Below are 16,457 nucleotides of genomic sequence, written 5' to 3'. Positions count from 1 at the left end.
CCGATGACGGAGCATTGTGTCGCCGAAACTAGTCGCATTTGAATAACGAGATTGAAACATATAGAACCTTTAAGCAGATATTCTACCAGCGCTGCATACGTGAATGGAACAGGAAGATACTCTAATGTGTTTTATGAAGGGAAGTACCCTCTACCATTCGCTACACAATGGTTTGCAGAGTATAGAAGCAGATCTAGAAACAGCTCGAAGATGTATCACAAAGTTCGGTTTTTAACAAATTACGCACACATGAAACAGGTCATTACCTGTGAACTTTCATGTCAGACGCCCACGTTAGTAACAGAGAGCCAAGTTTTGGTGCAGTGAGAGTATGTGGTGTGGTGTGGTGTTTCAGAGCGCCTCAACGTGCTGTACGAGAGCAACTGGACGCGGCTGGTGCACGAGCAGCTGCGCAAGTTCGAGAGCCGCGTCGTGGCGGCCGCCAAGATGGACGGCTACGAGGGCAAAGACCTCACCGACTCCGACCTCCAGTGGTCCTTCAGCGGCGCGCTCCTTTACTCTGTCACCGTCATCACCACCATCGGTAAGTCGCACTGTCGCTGGCGTATCGTAGCTCCCACGAGACGACGGTTGGGCGACGGCTTTACAGAGTAGTCAGGTACTGATCATTCTACAGGTCTCGCGCAGTTTTCAGCCACTATATTCTTTGGGCTGGAACATACTACCGTACTTTCTGTATTAGCCCATTACAAATTAGAAAAGTGTGTCTGTTTGCTAAACGAGTGCACGATAGGAAATATTTTAAAGAATTTAAACGTGCTAGCTCAGTCGCCTAGAAGCGACCCAGTGGTCAAACCGCTCGGTAGAAGCTTAATTCGAACTGCTGTCTGACCACCCCAGGCAATGCCGGAATGCGTTTTTACAACGAAGCCTGTATTGTTATCCAATCTTCTTATTTTCTTTCATTGAATTCGTGCTTTCCCTCAACTGATAGCAACGCCGTTTTTCCTTTTTTCTACCCTGGTGGAACAACAAGGACCTCTACGGTGATAATACGCCTTTTGCAACCCAGTCCTTGAGGTATGCAAATGTTCAGGATATATAGTGGCTGACTGCCAAAAATTAAAACCACGTATATTTCTTATACAACTCCTGCATCTGATGTACTGCTCACTGTTGCTTCGCCAGATCAATTGCAGTCTGGGAAAGGTGTGTGTGTGGGGGGGGGGGGGGGGGGGGGGGGTGGGGGAGGGGGAAGGACAAAATTATTGCTATGTGAATACGGAACATAGATTTTTTATTATTGTAATGACTGGTGACGTCATAACCAGTAATTTGCGTCTGCGCATTATCAAAATACCTCCCGGAGGATTAGGAATGGCGCCAACTATGGTTTCCGGTCCATTTGACTGAACTCTTCACTTCATACGAACATATATGTCCTAAGTTACATTTATTAAATTTGTGTCGCGTAGTGCAACCCACGAAAATCGACAAAGGCGACCAACTGGTACTGTCTCCACTTTTGCTCTGTTGAAGACTTTAAGCATGCTGTTCAAATAACTTACTGGTTTGCTGCCGGATGACGTCGTCGATCACCGCCATTTGGGGTGTGCTCCTGTCGAAATATCGGCGGTGTTCGACGATGTCACCCGGCAGCAAACCCGTAACTTATTTGAACATTCAATTCGCATAGAAAAGTTAAAGTCTCACTTTAAGCATACTGTTCAACGCTTTCAAACGTGTCTCCCTGGTGCCCATTATCACTCAGGTATACGATTCCAAGGCCAACGGCCATGCAACAGTGGTAACACCGGTTCCCGTCAGATCACCGAAGCTAAGCGCTGTCGGGCTGGGCTAACACTTCAATGGGTTCTAACATTCTGGGTGGTGCTCGTTTGTTCTATACCGTGTCTCCCTACCACTTTCGCGCAACGACACTCTGAGCGTGTTTTTTAGGGAATTGACTAGTGTGAACCTGGGACCTGTTGCTGGTAAGGGGACGCCAGACCACACATGACATGTGGAATTCAGAAGAGTTCAGTGAGACTAGCGATGATATAACCAAATGCTTAATGATTTCAGCGTCAGCTTCACTGCACTCTCTGTAAATGAATCTTAATACTAACTAAATTTAGTGGAAGGGATTCAAGGCTTTCCTATTTTTAGTTGGCTGGTAAAATAACGTCGAAAAAGCAGTTAAGTTTACCATTGGAAATTTTATTCTACTCACAAAACATTGTTTATAAATTGCACTATTGATAAAACGAAGTGTTTTAATACAGGATGGTAAAAACCAACTGCGTTCAACAAAAATGCGAACGAATATTCCCTGAATGGGTTTCCAAGTTCGACAATGGATCGAAGGATGACGTATGCCATATCACATCTATAATCTAGGTTTAAATTAAGTTTCACAAAAGAGAAAACTATAAAAATGGTCTACAGTGACACTCAATTATGCTTAATTACTTATCTAACTTGTCGTAAATTACAGTGGCTGATGTGGCTTCTCAATAACTATATAACAGAAAAATCATCGCGTTTCATATTTTTACTTCAAGTGGCAAATTTGAGCACCATGAGCTTTAATTGACGATCGACACTAGTATTACGCAAAAAGGGGGTGTAACAGATGAGACTTCTGCAGTTCTGAGTGAAGCTTTATGCGCTGTTATGCGGCATCGCGTGCGTTCATTACCTTGTCGTTGGTTAAGCAGCTTCAGGGGGGGGCAGCGGCCGGCACAGCAGCCATCCAGCTCGGCGTCTCGGAACTAACAAACTTCTCCTAACTTCTCCTTACTACCATTTACTGAAGTTGGTTTTAAAAAAAACTATCTGGCTGTGTTTTCATCTGACCAATCAGGGTCTCAATGATAACCTTAAGCTCCGCCTACAAAAATTCTGTCTATCCAATGAGAAACGTTATACTGTTCGTGGTGGGGAAATGTTATTAAAGTTTGCAATGTAACAGAGACGCGAAAAAGTCTCACGCTAAAACTTGCAGCTGATGTGGTCCTTTTAGCGTTATCGTAAGATCTATACTGTTCTTCTGGAGGGCTCTATATTTTAAGATGGTCTGGAGGGAAGTCCTAATGTAACAGAGACGCGAAAAAGTCTCTTGCTAAAACTTGCGGGTGGTGTGGTCCTTTTTGTGTTATCGTAAGATCTATACTGTTTTTTTGGAGGGCTCTACCTTTTAACATGGGCTGGGGAGTGGTACTTGACGTAACAGAGACACGAAAAAGTCTCACGCTAAAGCTTGCAGCTGGCGTTGTCCTAGTGGTTAGCTGGCGACGTGGGTGTCCAGTCTGTCCCTTATCGTAGGGCCTTCTAGCTTAACACGGTTCTGCTCTCGGCTTCTCGTTTATCCCCTCGAAACTGCGTCTGTCTCACGGTGGGAAGGTATGACATGCATTAGGCATTCTTGTGTTAGTCTGTGGTATTCCATTTGCTCACTCGTTACTCGTATTACTTTGGTTAATTTAATGTCACGATTTATTCGGAGCTATGTGACATACTACTGGATTTGCTTATCATGTCAGGGTTTTCATGGAAGGTGTTGGATTAGCCTGACACCTTACAGGGTGACCATCCGGTCTGTCGAACGCTGTTTGCAAGTGGGGTGCACTCAGTCCTTGTGAGGCAAACTGAGGAGCTACTTGATTGAAGAGTAGCAGCTCCGGTCTCGGAAACGGACATACGGCCAGGAAAGCGGTGTGCTGACCACATGCCTATCAATATCCGCATCCAGTTGCGTCTATGGGCCGAGGATGACACGGCGGCCGGTCGGTACCTTGGGTCCTTTATGGCCTTTTCCGGAGGAGTTTCGTTTTATACGATTCCAAGAGAGAATCACTTCTAGCAGCTCGATAGAATTATTAACCATTACAGAATACGGCGTATCAATAAAAGTTTTGCGACACTCCATATGTCGTTCAGGTGTGTTGCTATTGTGACCGTTCCTGCACCGATAGGAAGCTCACCCCTGACTTTATTTGTAAACACACACGCAGTTACCAAGAGCGCTATCTACAGGAGGACTGCCGCAGTCGAATGGATTACAGGACTTTATTCGAGGTAAAGCGGAAGTACCAGGGACACACTAGAAACGTCTCTGGAACAGTAGAGTGGGCATCTATCATGCCACGAAGGACAGTTCCGATCAGTTATCAGGTTCGTACCATCACGTTAAGCGCAGAATGCTTGTCAACCTGGGAAGTTTCACGATGTGTGCATTGCAGGGAATTTGATGTGTTGCGGCCATGGAATCAGTTCCAACTGACAGGGAGTGTTGAGGACTCACACCGCAGGCCAACCACGTTCGAAAGCGGCACGGAATGACCGACACCTACAACTTAGGAGTGAATGAAACCGTGAATTGAGTGCTCCAGAACTGAATTTGCTGTTCGAGGAGGCTACTGGACGTCGTGTATCGCATCGGACTCTTTGCAGACGACTGCATGATCCGAATATTCGTTCCGAATGACCATGGTGAGTACGAGGTCGTACACCACAATCTTTTACAGATGGGTAACAAATCATGCAGAATGGACGCCCAAGGTTCGCGTCGTGTATTGTTTACGGACGGGACACGGATCTGTTCGTACCCCGACAATCTCAGACAACGTGTTTGGGAGCATCCCGGAAGTATCGAACGCCTCCAACACTGTACCACATGTCCAACATGTGGGACCACCGTACACGTCTCGTAGTTGTTGAGGGCAGTCTCAATGTTCTACGCTACAAGGCCGAGATTCTGCAACCAAAAGTGGGACCGTATTGCCAACGGTTTGCTGGCAGTTTCATCATGGTACATGATAAAGCGTGTGCTCATAGTGCTGTTTTTCGCTGGCACCCTGCACAAAATGAAGAAATAAAAACAAAAGTGTATCTCTTATTACATTGTCGCTGTTAATAAAGTAAAACTTAAGCATGACGTTTTTTAGTAAGTTCTTTACCACCGACGAAATTCGCAACACATTTTCGGGCAGTATCCACATATATCATTGGTTATTCAGGAGATAAGACGTCATAAACATTAAGATGCACGAAGAAAAAGATTCTGGTTAAGGTGTAACGCACTTTATGGCTTAGCGACATCCAACAAACTTTAATTTCAAACTTTTATACAGTTTTTCTCGCTTGTATCCTTAACTCAAAATATTTACTTCGTTTTCTAGTAAGAAGTGTGGAGCTGTTTTATACATAGTAGTTCGATTCTGTAAAGAAATGGGTGACATACAGGTGATCATTCAATATACACTTTAATATACTTGATCTGAAAACGATAATTTACCAGTGAATATTTCGTGAGCCTGAAATCGCCTATGTATTGACAGGTATACAAACAACTAGTGTCTAGAATGAGATTGTCACTCTGCAGCGGAGTGTGCGCTGATATGAAACATTCTGGCCGATCAAAACTGTGTGTCTGACCGAGACTCGATCTCGGGATTGTGTGCTGTGCTTGGGTAACTCAGATGGCAGAGCACTTGCCCGTGAAAGGCAAAGGTCTCGAGTTCGAGTCTCAGTCGGGCACAGAGTTTTAATCTGCCAGGAAGTTTCTTATCAGTGCACACTCCACTGCAGAGTGAAAATTCATTCTGGAAACATCCCCTAGGCTGTGGCTAAGCCATGTCTTCGCAATATCCTTTCTTTCAGGAGTGCTAGTTCTGCAAGGTTCGCAGGAGAGCGTATGTAAAGTTTGGAAGGTAGGAGACGAGTTGCTGGCAGAAGTAAAGCTGTGAGGACGGGGTGTGTGTCGTGCTTGGGTAGCTCAGATGGCAGAGCACTTGCCCGCGAAAGGCAAAGGTCCCGAGTTCGAGTCTGTCGGGCACAGAGTTTTAACCTGCCAGGAAGTTTCATATCAGTGCACACTCCACTGCAGAGTGAAAATTCATTCTGGAAACATCCCCCAGGCTGTGGCTAAGCCATGTCTTCACAATATCCTTTCTTTCAGGAGTGCTAGTTCTGCAAGGTTCGCAGGAGAGCTTATGTAAAGTTTGGAAGGTAGGAGACGAGTTACTGGCAGAAATAAAGCTGTGAGGACGGGGTGTGTGTCGTGCTCGGATAGCTCAGATGGTAGAGCACTTGCCCACGACAGGCAAAGGTCCCGATATCGAGTCTCGGTCCGGCACACTATTTTAATCTGCCAGGAAGTTTCAACAAGCGTCTAATTACCTAGTATCTTGCCGAACAGTCCTCAAGAAAATCTATTTACTAGTGCTATCTACGTGTTCGTTATTTCTCCCTTCTCCCTGTAGAGTTAATTTAAGAACTGTTCAAGTATGTTTAGAAGTGGCTGATTGCCTGCGGAAAAGTCGAAATCAAGATTTTCGGTCCTCACACGTACAGTGTGAAGATTTTTAGGAGTTCACATACGTTAAATGGCTGTACTTGTAATAATAGACAAATCAAGGAAGCAAAGTTTTGATTTAGAGTTCGGTAGACGGCTTCGGAGATTAAATCAACCGGACAATAAAAGGAAAGGACGTCGCTCATATCGTAGTTGTAGTAACAATTCTGGCACACTCCTCAAGTGATTCAGTGGAACCACAATCAGAATAATCGGACACCAATTTGCAACCCGTTCCGCTTATTGAACTGCAGACGTAACAATAATCCATAAATACTATCGTTGAGGTGAGTCATTCTGCATCACTGTATTTGAGAGTCAGACAGGGACTAATTCAAAAATTTATGAAACGTTCTCGCAATTTTGCAAACAGTTAAGGGCAGCGGTGCGCCTCAGAAAAGCGGAGAAGTTGTCAGGTGCAGCGAAAGGCTACTAAATGTGGGCGTAAATGTTAAACATCGCAGATGCGGTTTTGCGGAAACACGAGCCTTCGTCGTTTCATTTACGACTGCTAATTTTTATGTTATCTGGAAAATGTCACCTGGGACAGACCACACGCAAATACCAGGCTCCCGATGACGTAAACGAAGACACTATATTTAGCAGACCGTGTAAGGAAATACATGCGCTATCTCTACGTGAATCATATTTTCCTTCCATAACGTCTGTGCTCTTCATATCCTAAGAAGTATATCATTTTCGAATTTATTCTTGCGCAGAGAATTTCATTATCGTAATGTTTCAGAAATTTTTTAACTGGGAACAGGAAAATACTGAACAAACACTATTCTAACACTTCTTTTCACGTTTGAAATCAGAGTTTATCCTCCGTTCCTCGGTTTCTTTAAATTAAACACGTTATCATAATACATATAGCAAACCGAAATAAAATTTGAATGATTAGATTGATAGCTCAGTGACAGGAGCTGTTTAAAAATATACTAGTATCGCTTCAGAAAACGATGTTTAAATTGTGCAACACAAAAAATTAATCTGTTGTGGACTCGCCACAATAAGAAAAATCTGTTTCCTTTTCTACATGTAATAAATGACTGTAGTGAGGACCTAGATATATCGATTGGTTCAACAATAGTGACGGCATTATTTTCGTTGCCCCTCGTTCCTTAAACGAAGTAGATCGTTTCGTTAATAAAATATAACGTGTTCTCTCGAGGCAACATAAGCTTCTAGATTACTAAATATTTCACAAATATTTTTCCTTTCTTATTTTTCTCACAGCTGAAATCAGTGTAGCGGTATCGGTTTACTGAGAAATAATGTACTTCTGAAATATGAAGTCAAGATCTTTCTGGGGGTGAGAGCAACATTAAAATAAAAGGACAGTAAGGTGAATTCGTTTAACAACCTTATTATTATCTTATATTTATATAGTATTGAAAATTTACATCCAAACAGACACGTTTTGTGAGTGAATGCTAATTCCAAAAATGTCCAATTTGCTTGTTAATTATGAAACACTTAGGACTATGCCTTCCCTGATTGGTAACTTTTCTCCTGAACGACCACTAAGCGCCAAGGGTGTGCATGAAAGAAGGATTATCATACATTGTAGAAGACATCTTCTTGAACTTATAGGCAGATATACACGTTTCGGGCCATCGACTTGCTATTGCACCACATGGACAAAGACACGGTTGGGGACGAGAAATAAGTTCCGAGCTTCCAATGTTTTTCAGGGAGCGTCTACATAAATCTCAGATTAATTTTCTGAACTTTTAGCACTGAACAGAGCACATTTTCCTAGATATGGTGTCATTCACGGGGGCGGAAGTAGCTGTAGTTGTGCTCCTAATAATTTGATAACAATTTAATGTTACACATTATCGATTTTCTGCACGATTTACATCGAAATTAAGACCTCTGTACCAGTTAAAAATGTGTTGTCTTTCGTTATAAAGAGTTATGGCCATAATTAGAAGCAGCATACAAATACTTGAAAAGATCATACGCAGGAATGTGAAAAGACACAGATGAAGATTTAAGTAAGCAGCAAGCTTCAAATCCAGTGAATTTTGCCATGAAGAATGGAAAAATTAGTTTAAGGTTTCTTTGGACCGGAGGAGAATATAGCACAATCAAAACAGGCAGAAATTCTAAGAAAAATTAATAGCTAGGGAATTTCTGGATTCGGCTTCAAAAGCGACACATATAATCTAGTAAAAAGTCTCAGAAAAATCCAGTGGATTATTTTCGGGAGCAGTGCGAGAAAATCTTCCATATATCAACATTCCACGTACATGGGTGTCATAAAGATGTAACTACAGGTTGTTACGAATAAATAAATACTCCTAAACTTTACCAGTTTAGATGTCATCTAAATTTCAGTTATTTGCATGATACTTACTGGAATTGTCACATCAAATACAATTTGAAAGAGTAATTTTCAAACCTCTTTTTTCCATCTCTGATCTTGGTTTGCCAATAGTTCTAGCTAACAAGGAAAAATTAACTGAAATAGTTTTCCTTTTTAATTTCACCTATTATCTCACACACATTAAAAGCCATCCACAAGAACGTGAAACATCCTCCCGGCGAGCTACTGTGCGCCGTTGGGACCAGGTGGACAAATGTTTGTACACAAGACTGTCATGCCACACGGAATGGAACGCCCTGATGTCCTGATGATACTTCCAAGAGCACCAGGTCAAGTTACTTATGACACTTCAGAGCTCCCATTGGCTGTCCATCAAAAGCAGGAGCAATAACACCCTGAGTGGCCAATCTGGAAGTCAGTCAGCTTGTCTGTTATGAGACCCTACCCAGTGATGTGTTGAAGGAGCCACATGTTGTAAAGACTGTCAAAGACATTAGAGAGGGAAGGACTCAAACTGAGTGGCCAGTAGATCCGCACCAACGGAGGATTCTTGCCACTCTTTGGGATGGGAAGTATTTTTTTATGTTCCCCCATTAAAGGGTAGATGCTGAAAGCAGTATGTTATTAAAACGGTGGCAAGTGCGTGGTAAAAATAGCAGACAGTTACTACAATCATGTTGTGGTGCCTGTCAGTACTCTGTTGCCTTGGGTTTTTAGACGCTGGAGTACCCCGACCTCTTCCTCTCTGATAGGCTCAGCCACATTTCTTTCATCCCTGACCATCTGAAACCGTGGCAGCTGCTCCTGCACCAGACAGATATGCTCGTCGTCAACTGCGTCAGTCATGGATGTTAAGTTATCTGCAAAGGCGTCAGCCGAAACACTCGCCTTCGTCTACGCCTCATAAATATCACTTGCCCAGTCTGCAGGGGTAAGGTACTCTGTTTCCGCTAGAGGAACTGCTAGTAATTCTCCAGGCGCTGTCATCCTCGAAACGGGGCATGGAAATTTTTCTAGCCCAGTCATGGTTGTGGGGCTCTTCCACAGCAGTGATGATGCAGCTGGTTATGAAGGCGCTTTGTTGATGGGTGATAGGTGACCTACCATTGGTGGAAGACACAGTTCTCCCTCACAGTAGCCTCTAGAAAGGTGCTGTGAGAATACCTGCATTCTTGGTGGTCGTCTGGGAGCACATGCAGCCACTACTCATAGTGTCTGTTGGGTTTGGGGGCAGAACTGTTCAGAGCCGACGATGGCTGGATTCCGCTCTGTCTCGAGTGTGTCGAGCATCGAGCACCTGGACATGGAAACGCACCTGCTCGATGTTAGATGGTTCTGTGCTGTCGACGTCCATGCTGAACACCACTGGAAGATGGTCTGAGGATAACACACAGTGCACTGAATCATAGGTAAGCTGCCTGACTGCCATGGTGATGATGAACACGAAATCAGACAGACCTTGGCCAGGGTAGATGGTGGATTGGTAAGGCTCCACGATGATCTTGCCATCTGATGGCATGCAAAAATGTTTTGGGGATCCATGAATTTCACTTGGCGTGCTTTGATTTAAATTCACCAGTGACGAAAATTTTCTCATGCATCAACAGCAAAAATGTTGAAGTTCAGCTCCGCAAAGGTACCTCTGTGTGGTCGATAGGCCGCTATAAAATGCTGAAACCATAGGCTGGCTTAATTATTGTACACGACGCAAGTCGCTTACAGTGTGGTTAAGTCTGGCAGCTGCATCCAGTGGTGACATAGTGACCCGTAATGTAGGTCACAGTACCATTTCCTTGTGATAGCCTGCTGGTGTGTTACCAGGTGTGCTTTACTCTCTACACAGTGACCCTAGGTTTGAAGTGAGCTTCACAGGTGAAGCAGATGTCGAATGCCTTACTGCGAAAACTCACCAGCCTTGGTGCAGAGTGTATTGGCATTACAAGTACAAATGAGCTGCTGATCCATTGTGCTGCTCATGATGTGTTGATGGCCTGGATTGCACCATGACAGTGGAACCAAGAACCCTTTAGCTTCTGGATGAGCTCGTGGAGAGATCCCAGGAGCGAGCAGAGCTCATTGACATCAGTGCTACCAGCAGGTCCCACAACACATGCGGTAGTCACGTCAAGGGCCGCAACGGTTTGCCGCCTGCAATGGCAGTATTGGTCCAAGCCTGCCCTTGCAGTGTGCCTGCGCCTGGGAGTCACAAACCTGTCCTGACTCCGCAGCTCAGATGGTTTCGACGTCTTTCCTCGAGACCTACTTCGTAGCCTGTAACTTGTGGGCTCGAACAGATGACGTGGAAGCGGTCTTGAGCGACTCTACGCTTGTCGGTGGCCTATAACTCATCCACCCCAACGTCAGTTGATTGACCTAATGGAGTTCCCACGACAAAAGCCAAGTATGCTCGGGTGAAATACCAACAACATGAGTTGCTGCGCGCGAAAGAGCAGTTTCGTTCGAATCACGACGGCATTGTTGTCCACCGGTGGCGAGGCAGTGAACAGTGATGTTTATCATTGTTGACATGTGCCCACGATCTTGCGCCGAACGTATGCTGCTGCGCCAGCGCGTGAGGTGAAATAGCAGTTTAGTTTGCTCATCGTTCGAAGGAACATAATTGCGAATCCAACTAGTTGTTCATGGCCGAATGATTGTTCTCTCCCGTTTTGTTACTTCAAAGGATGGTTACCTAGCTTTGCTGGGGGCAAAACCCCTACGTCGATTAATAAGCTTCTTCGACACATGTATCCTGATTGCCATCTTAATAGTTGACAACGTATGGAAGTTTGCGTCTGACTGTGTTCGGATAGCCGAATGGTAAGGCGACGCTCGCGATAAGCGCGAAATTTTGGTTAGAGTCCCGTTAGAACACAAATTTTAACTGTCATTATTCCATTACACTGCTGATGGTTGTCCATACTCGATAATACGAGTACATTTAAAGTGCTAATAAAGTAATACAATTGGCGAAAGATCACTTGTGTTCCGTGCTAAAGACCAAACTACTTTTATGTCAGCAGCGTAGAAGCAGGAATACAATAGGGATCTGTGCTTCGTTTTGGCTGATAGCACTGTCTACACTCTAGCAGTCTACCTACACAGCCAGCAATGACCAATAAAATCATATCTCTCGCCCTAGGAGGAATCTGAAGAAGTATAACTGGAGCATATTCTTTAAGGAACTAGACAACTGCTTAGTTTGAGTACCCCCTGCCGTCAGTGATTACGAAAATATTTACCGCCACGATAATTAGGACTGCCAAAAGTTCAGATCAAGACGCTACCGATAGTAGTTTATTCCTGACTGGTGCCAAAACAGTGAGGAGTAGTAACAAAACATCCTCTAAAATAGTGATCGAGAAACAGCAGATGAACTCCTATACAGTCTAGAAACGGCGAGACGGCAAAAGTTGGTGGAGACAACAGAAAATCTGAATTTTAAAGCATAGAGCAGGCAATCGTTAATGTTATTGAGAAATGGGCACCGCCGACTTCCTTCCCCATCCTTCCCTAGTCCGATGGAAGCCATGACCTGGCTATTTGGCCTCCTTCCCCAAATTTACCAACCAACAAACCGTGTGAAGCCAGCAATAGCTCCAGCGCTTGACATTGTCCACTCTGTGTTGCTAATAAACTACGGATGGCTGATTTCTTCATAGGCATAATACGGTCTGAAATGGTTTAGTACACCCTCTTAGAGGTTCCCAATTCACTTAAGATTTATTGTTGCAACACTGCATATGGAGTAGAGGAAATGATTACATTTACAGATCAGTAGAACAAGCGGTTATGGGGTACCAGGTACTGATCCATGCTGAAACACCAATATTAGAACGTAGTTTATCCTCCATGAGCGGAAATGTAGGCAGTGACTCAGGCATCCAGTCAATCGCACAGCTGGCGAATGCTGGCGAGGGATACGTTATGCCACGCCTGCTCGACCTGTTCTGTAAGTTACTGGTTGATGAATGGCACGAGTCACTTCTCGACTCACCATATCCCACACGTGCTGGACAAGAGACGAATCCGGAGACCGTGTTGCCCAGGAAAGTTACTGCACATCTTGCAGAGTACGTTGAGTTTCACAGGCATTGTGTGGTCGAGCATTATTTTGTTGGAAACTTCCTGTTGTTAGAACGGCAAAATAACGGGCCTAACAACTTTCTGCACGTACCGAGAGCTCGCCAACGGACTCTTCAAAAACACCAACGTGAATTAGAGCTGCAGATAATCACACCCCAGTGTGGTGGGGCCAGTGTGTCCTGGACAAACGTGCTTATGAGAGAGCGCTTATCAGGTCTACGTCGTATTAGCAAACGACCATCACTTGCGTGCAATCAGAATCGACTTTCATAGCTCAAGATGATGCTGTGGCTTGAGGGGGAGAAGGGCTAATAACCGGTTCGCAACAGTTCGTGCTGACACGTCTGGGCTCACAAGCTCTCTTATCTGTGTTGTGGTAGCTGTACGATCTACTACTGCTTCCCTTACAATGCGACGATCCTGGAGGGCCTCTGTACTTGGCGGAGGTGCAGAACCTCGCCTAAGGGTATGACAATGTCCGCATGACCACTGATACCAGCATCGTTGCACAACTGAGGCAGCACGTCCGACTTGTGTGCACTTCTCCAAAACGACGATCATGCCACTTGGAAGGCCACAATTCGACCCCTTCCAAAATCATTCATTTGGCCGTGGGCAACACGAGTGCGTCTGCGTGATATGGTTGCCTGCTTGCTTCACACATCTGCACCACACTGGGCCTATTAAAGGCTGGACACAAACGGGGCTCTGGTAGCTACGCGACGACGCCACCTGTTGGTGGACGAAGTTGAAATCGTTATCAGTACATCTACTGTCCTCCAGATGGCATACATCGTCATTGGATCAAAATCAACTTCGTCTTTCCAGTTGTACTATTTACCCGGCAGTGCATCTTTGTATAACTCTTTTTCTCTTTGGAGTTAACAAACATTGTGAAAAAAGGTGGGGCGTCTTACTTATTTAACTTTGAGATATATCGCATACTTTGGTGCTGAAACCCAGGAGAAAGGATTGCCACAGCCGACACGTGGAAGAATTTCTGCGAGCAACACTTCAGTTTTTTTCTGACAATCCCCGAAACGATACAAAAGAATGATTCTGAAGAATAGAGGCGTTAAAATCATTAGAGGAAGACGTCAGTGCCTATTACTGAGTCTTTGTTCCGGAGATACTGACCGCCTTTCCGGAAGATATGTGTCATCACTGGATAATTCGAGCAAAGCGACATAGGATCACCAAAGAAAACATTTGAAAGTTAATGTGGTTTTTAGCGGAAGACGTATATGAGCGGTCATTGCTCAGGAGGTCCACGGAGAAGTGCAACCAAATTCAAACTTGTACCGTCCACTTCAACTCTTAACATACTCATATAGTTTAAACCGACTTCCTCTAAACGCAATAATAAGCTGAGGCTGGAGCCGTATTGTGTTTCTGCGCACAACGTGGTATTTGTGCTCAGGACCTCCAGACCCTATTCACGGTACAGGAGCACCTAGAGATACTGAAGCCGTATAACTGCTGTTACCCTTGGCTCAAGCGCGGCCATATTTTTAAAAAATGCATGAGGAAAGGCAAGGTTCCCTGCTCATTCTGTAAAGGCAACCATCACAATCTATTTGTGACCACAAAACGTCTGTATCTTTTGGACCGAAAACTAGTTTCAGGTCAGTGAGCAATGTGAACACAGAACGCCCCAGTTTCACGCACTGTATGCCGGCAGTCAGTCTACATTTGTTAACAGATCTTTGATTGGCGGACTGAATTTTCAAGTGAGTCACACACGCGGCCTGACGATCAATGCATTTGACTCCACCTTACCATATCTGAATCATGCAGACTCATAAGTCTGAATTTAAGAATTATATGGAATAACGAGCACATCTAAGATTTCACATTTCTTCCGCAGCTTCCCGTCTGTACCTCGATGATGATGATGTTTGGTTTGTGGAGCACTCAACTGCGCGATTATCAGCGCCCGTACAAATTCCTAACCTTCGCTCAGTCCAATCTCGCCACTTTATAATATCACTCATCACGCTCCGTGAAGGCTAAAGTGGTCATTCAGTGCAGACCACTATTCGTCCGACCTCTTGCGGGACTCCGCTTGATGCGACGAGTGAAAACAGGAAAGAGGGCTAGGGGATGCTACTTTGGTAGTGTGCGGCAAATGAGAACTTGTATTTATGGGGTAAGCGTACTGGGATAGGCCGTGTAACTGTGTCTAACCGCTTTGCCAAAGGGGTGTAGATGGTTAAAGTATCTGCCTAGTAGCAGGAGACGCCGTGTCGTCTCCCGGCCTTGATACAAATAATCATTTGTAACCGTCAATTCCTCCATTGCCCAAATGCGGCAAAGATCGGAATTTCTGCTTTCTGAACGTATTTTATCTCCGGTCGCGGATCACCAATGATATAGTCGCAACGCCATTACAATGATTACTAATGGTATCAAATCAGCACCTACGGAATGTCTGGCAATATTAAGCAGCATTCCACCTTCTCAACTATGACTTATAAGTTCTCTCACGATGGAATTCAAAAAGATAATGTATAATAAAAATCTATAAATCAAGCAAGATATCAATGATGCAGACCATAACCGACACTTCTATAGGTGACTACCAACAATAACAGCAAAGATCGCAGTGGCAGATCAGTTCCACCGTACTCGTGCATGGACTCAAGAATGGGCAACGAAATAATAATATGCCAAGTATCGTCCAAAAACGAACGGGACTGAAGCTGCAACGCAAAAAATGTTGAATGCTAACAGAACTAGAACCCGATAAGGCAGAAGTGCATCATTTTTTCACATAAATGAGGAAAGCAACTATCCCGACTTGTGATTGCGGAGTACCACAGACTTACAGACAAACCACACAAGAATGTCCGACAAGATCACACTATGGCAGGCCCGAAGACTTCCTGTTGGCGACTCCAAGTTGATAGGTCACATAAATGCTCTACATATTTGTCCATAGGATTTATTGTAAATATTATGTTCTGTATTCTATGTACTTTCTTCAATGCATCGAAAAACCATGGGATAAGTAAATAAAGATAAACAAAACTGCGATGACAGATTTACAATCGTTTCTACAAAACAGAACATAAACTGGAGCATTTCTGAAATACTGTAGCTAGCGAAGAGCTGGAAGTAGTAAGGAACCAGGCCACAAAAATTAACATTTTGACAATTTTGTTTTTAATAAGATACCGCAAATGGTTATGTATTTCTTCAAAACGTAAAGTTTGTAGTGAATACTAGCAAACGAACAATACAAACTTAGAAACAGAGATTGAACAGTTTATCTTGAGATATGGAACTGTTGATATTCAGCCCACTGCGGTGTTCCTGTCGCAAAAAAACTACGCAAAGCACTGTATTAGCTAAAACAGAGAGGAAGTTATGTGAATGAAGAAGTGTTGCACAATAATAAATCCGAAATGAATGAACAATCAGATCATAACAGCCAATGGGCCACTATAAACAGTAATATGAAATAAGGTAGCCAACGATAAAACATGTGTAAATGAAAATTAAGAAACAAGGTCCAGCTACCTTCCTCAACAAGTAGTAAAGTTAACCCTTGACAACAAAGCCAGCACGAATAATAATGATAAATTACAAACTGGGCTCGAACCCGACGGACAGAAATGTGTGTCACATAGACGGACATAAACGTTTAGCAATGAACATAGTCTGGTTTTACACTGGAGTTACTAAGGCTTGTTGCATAAAAGAGTGTAAGAGCAA

At 44.0% G+C, this 16,457-nt stretch overlaps 1 protein-coding gene across 1 annotated transcript in view; it reads left to right on the top strand.

The window, feature by feature from the left end:
* Positions 1-278: 278 nt before the first annotated feature.
* Positions 279-16,457, top strand: part of LOC126267809 (TWiK family of potassium channels protein 7-like) — a 236,891-nt gene continuing 220,712 nt past the window's right edge. Inside the window, exons 1-2 of the mRNA XM_049973149.1 lie at positions 279-297; positions 356-544. Of these exons, the coding sequence (XP_049829106.1) occupies positions 279-297; positions 356-544 (208 nt within the window). The remainder of the gene's footprint in view (positions 298-355; positions 545-16,457) is intronic.

Source organism: Schistocerca gregaria, chromosome 1 (assembly GCF_023897955.1).
Source record: "Schistocerca gregaria isolate iqSchGreg1 chromosome 1, iqSchGreg1.2, whole genome shotgun sequence".
In the NCBI taxonomy this organism is placed as follows: domain Eukaryota; kingdom Metazoa; phylum Arthropoda; class Insecta; order Orthoptera; family Acrididae; genus Schistocerca; species Schistocerca gregaria.
Note: the sequence above shows the minus strand (reverse complement) of the source record. Positions and strands in the feature narration are given on the sequence as shown.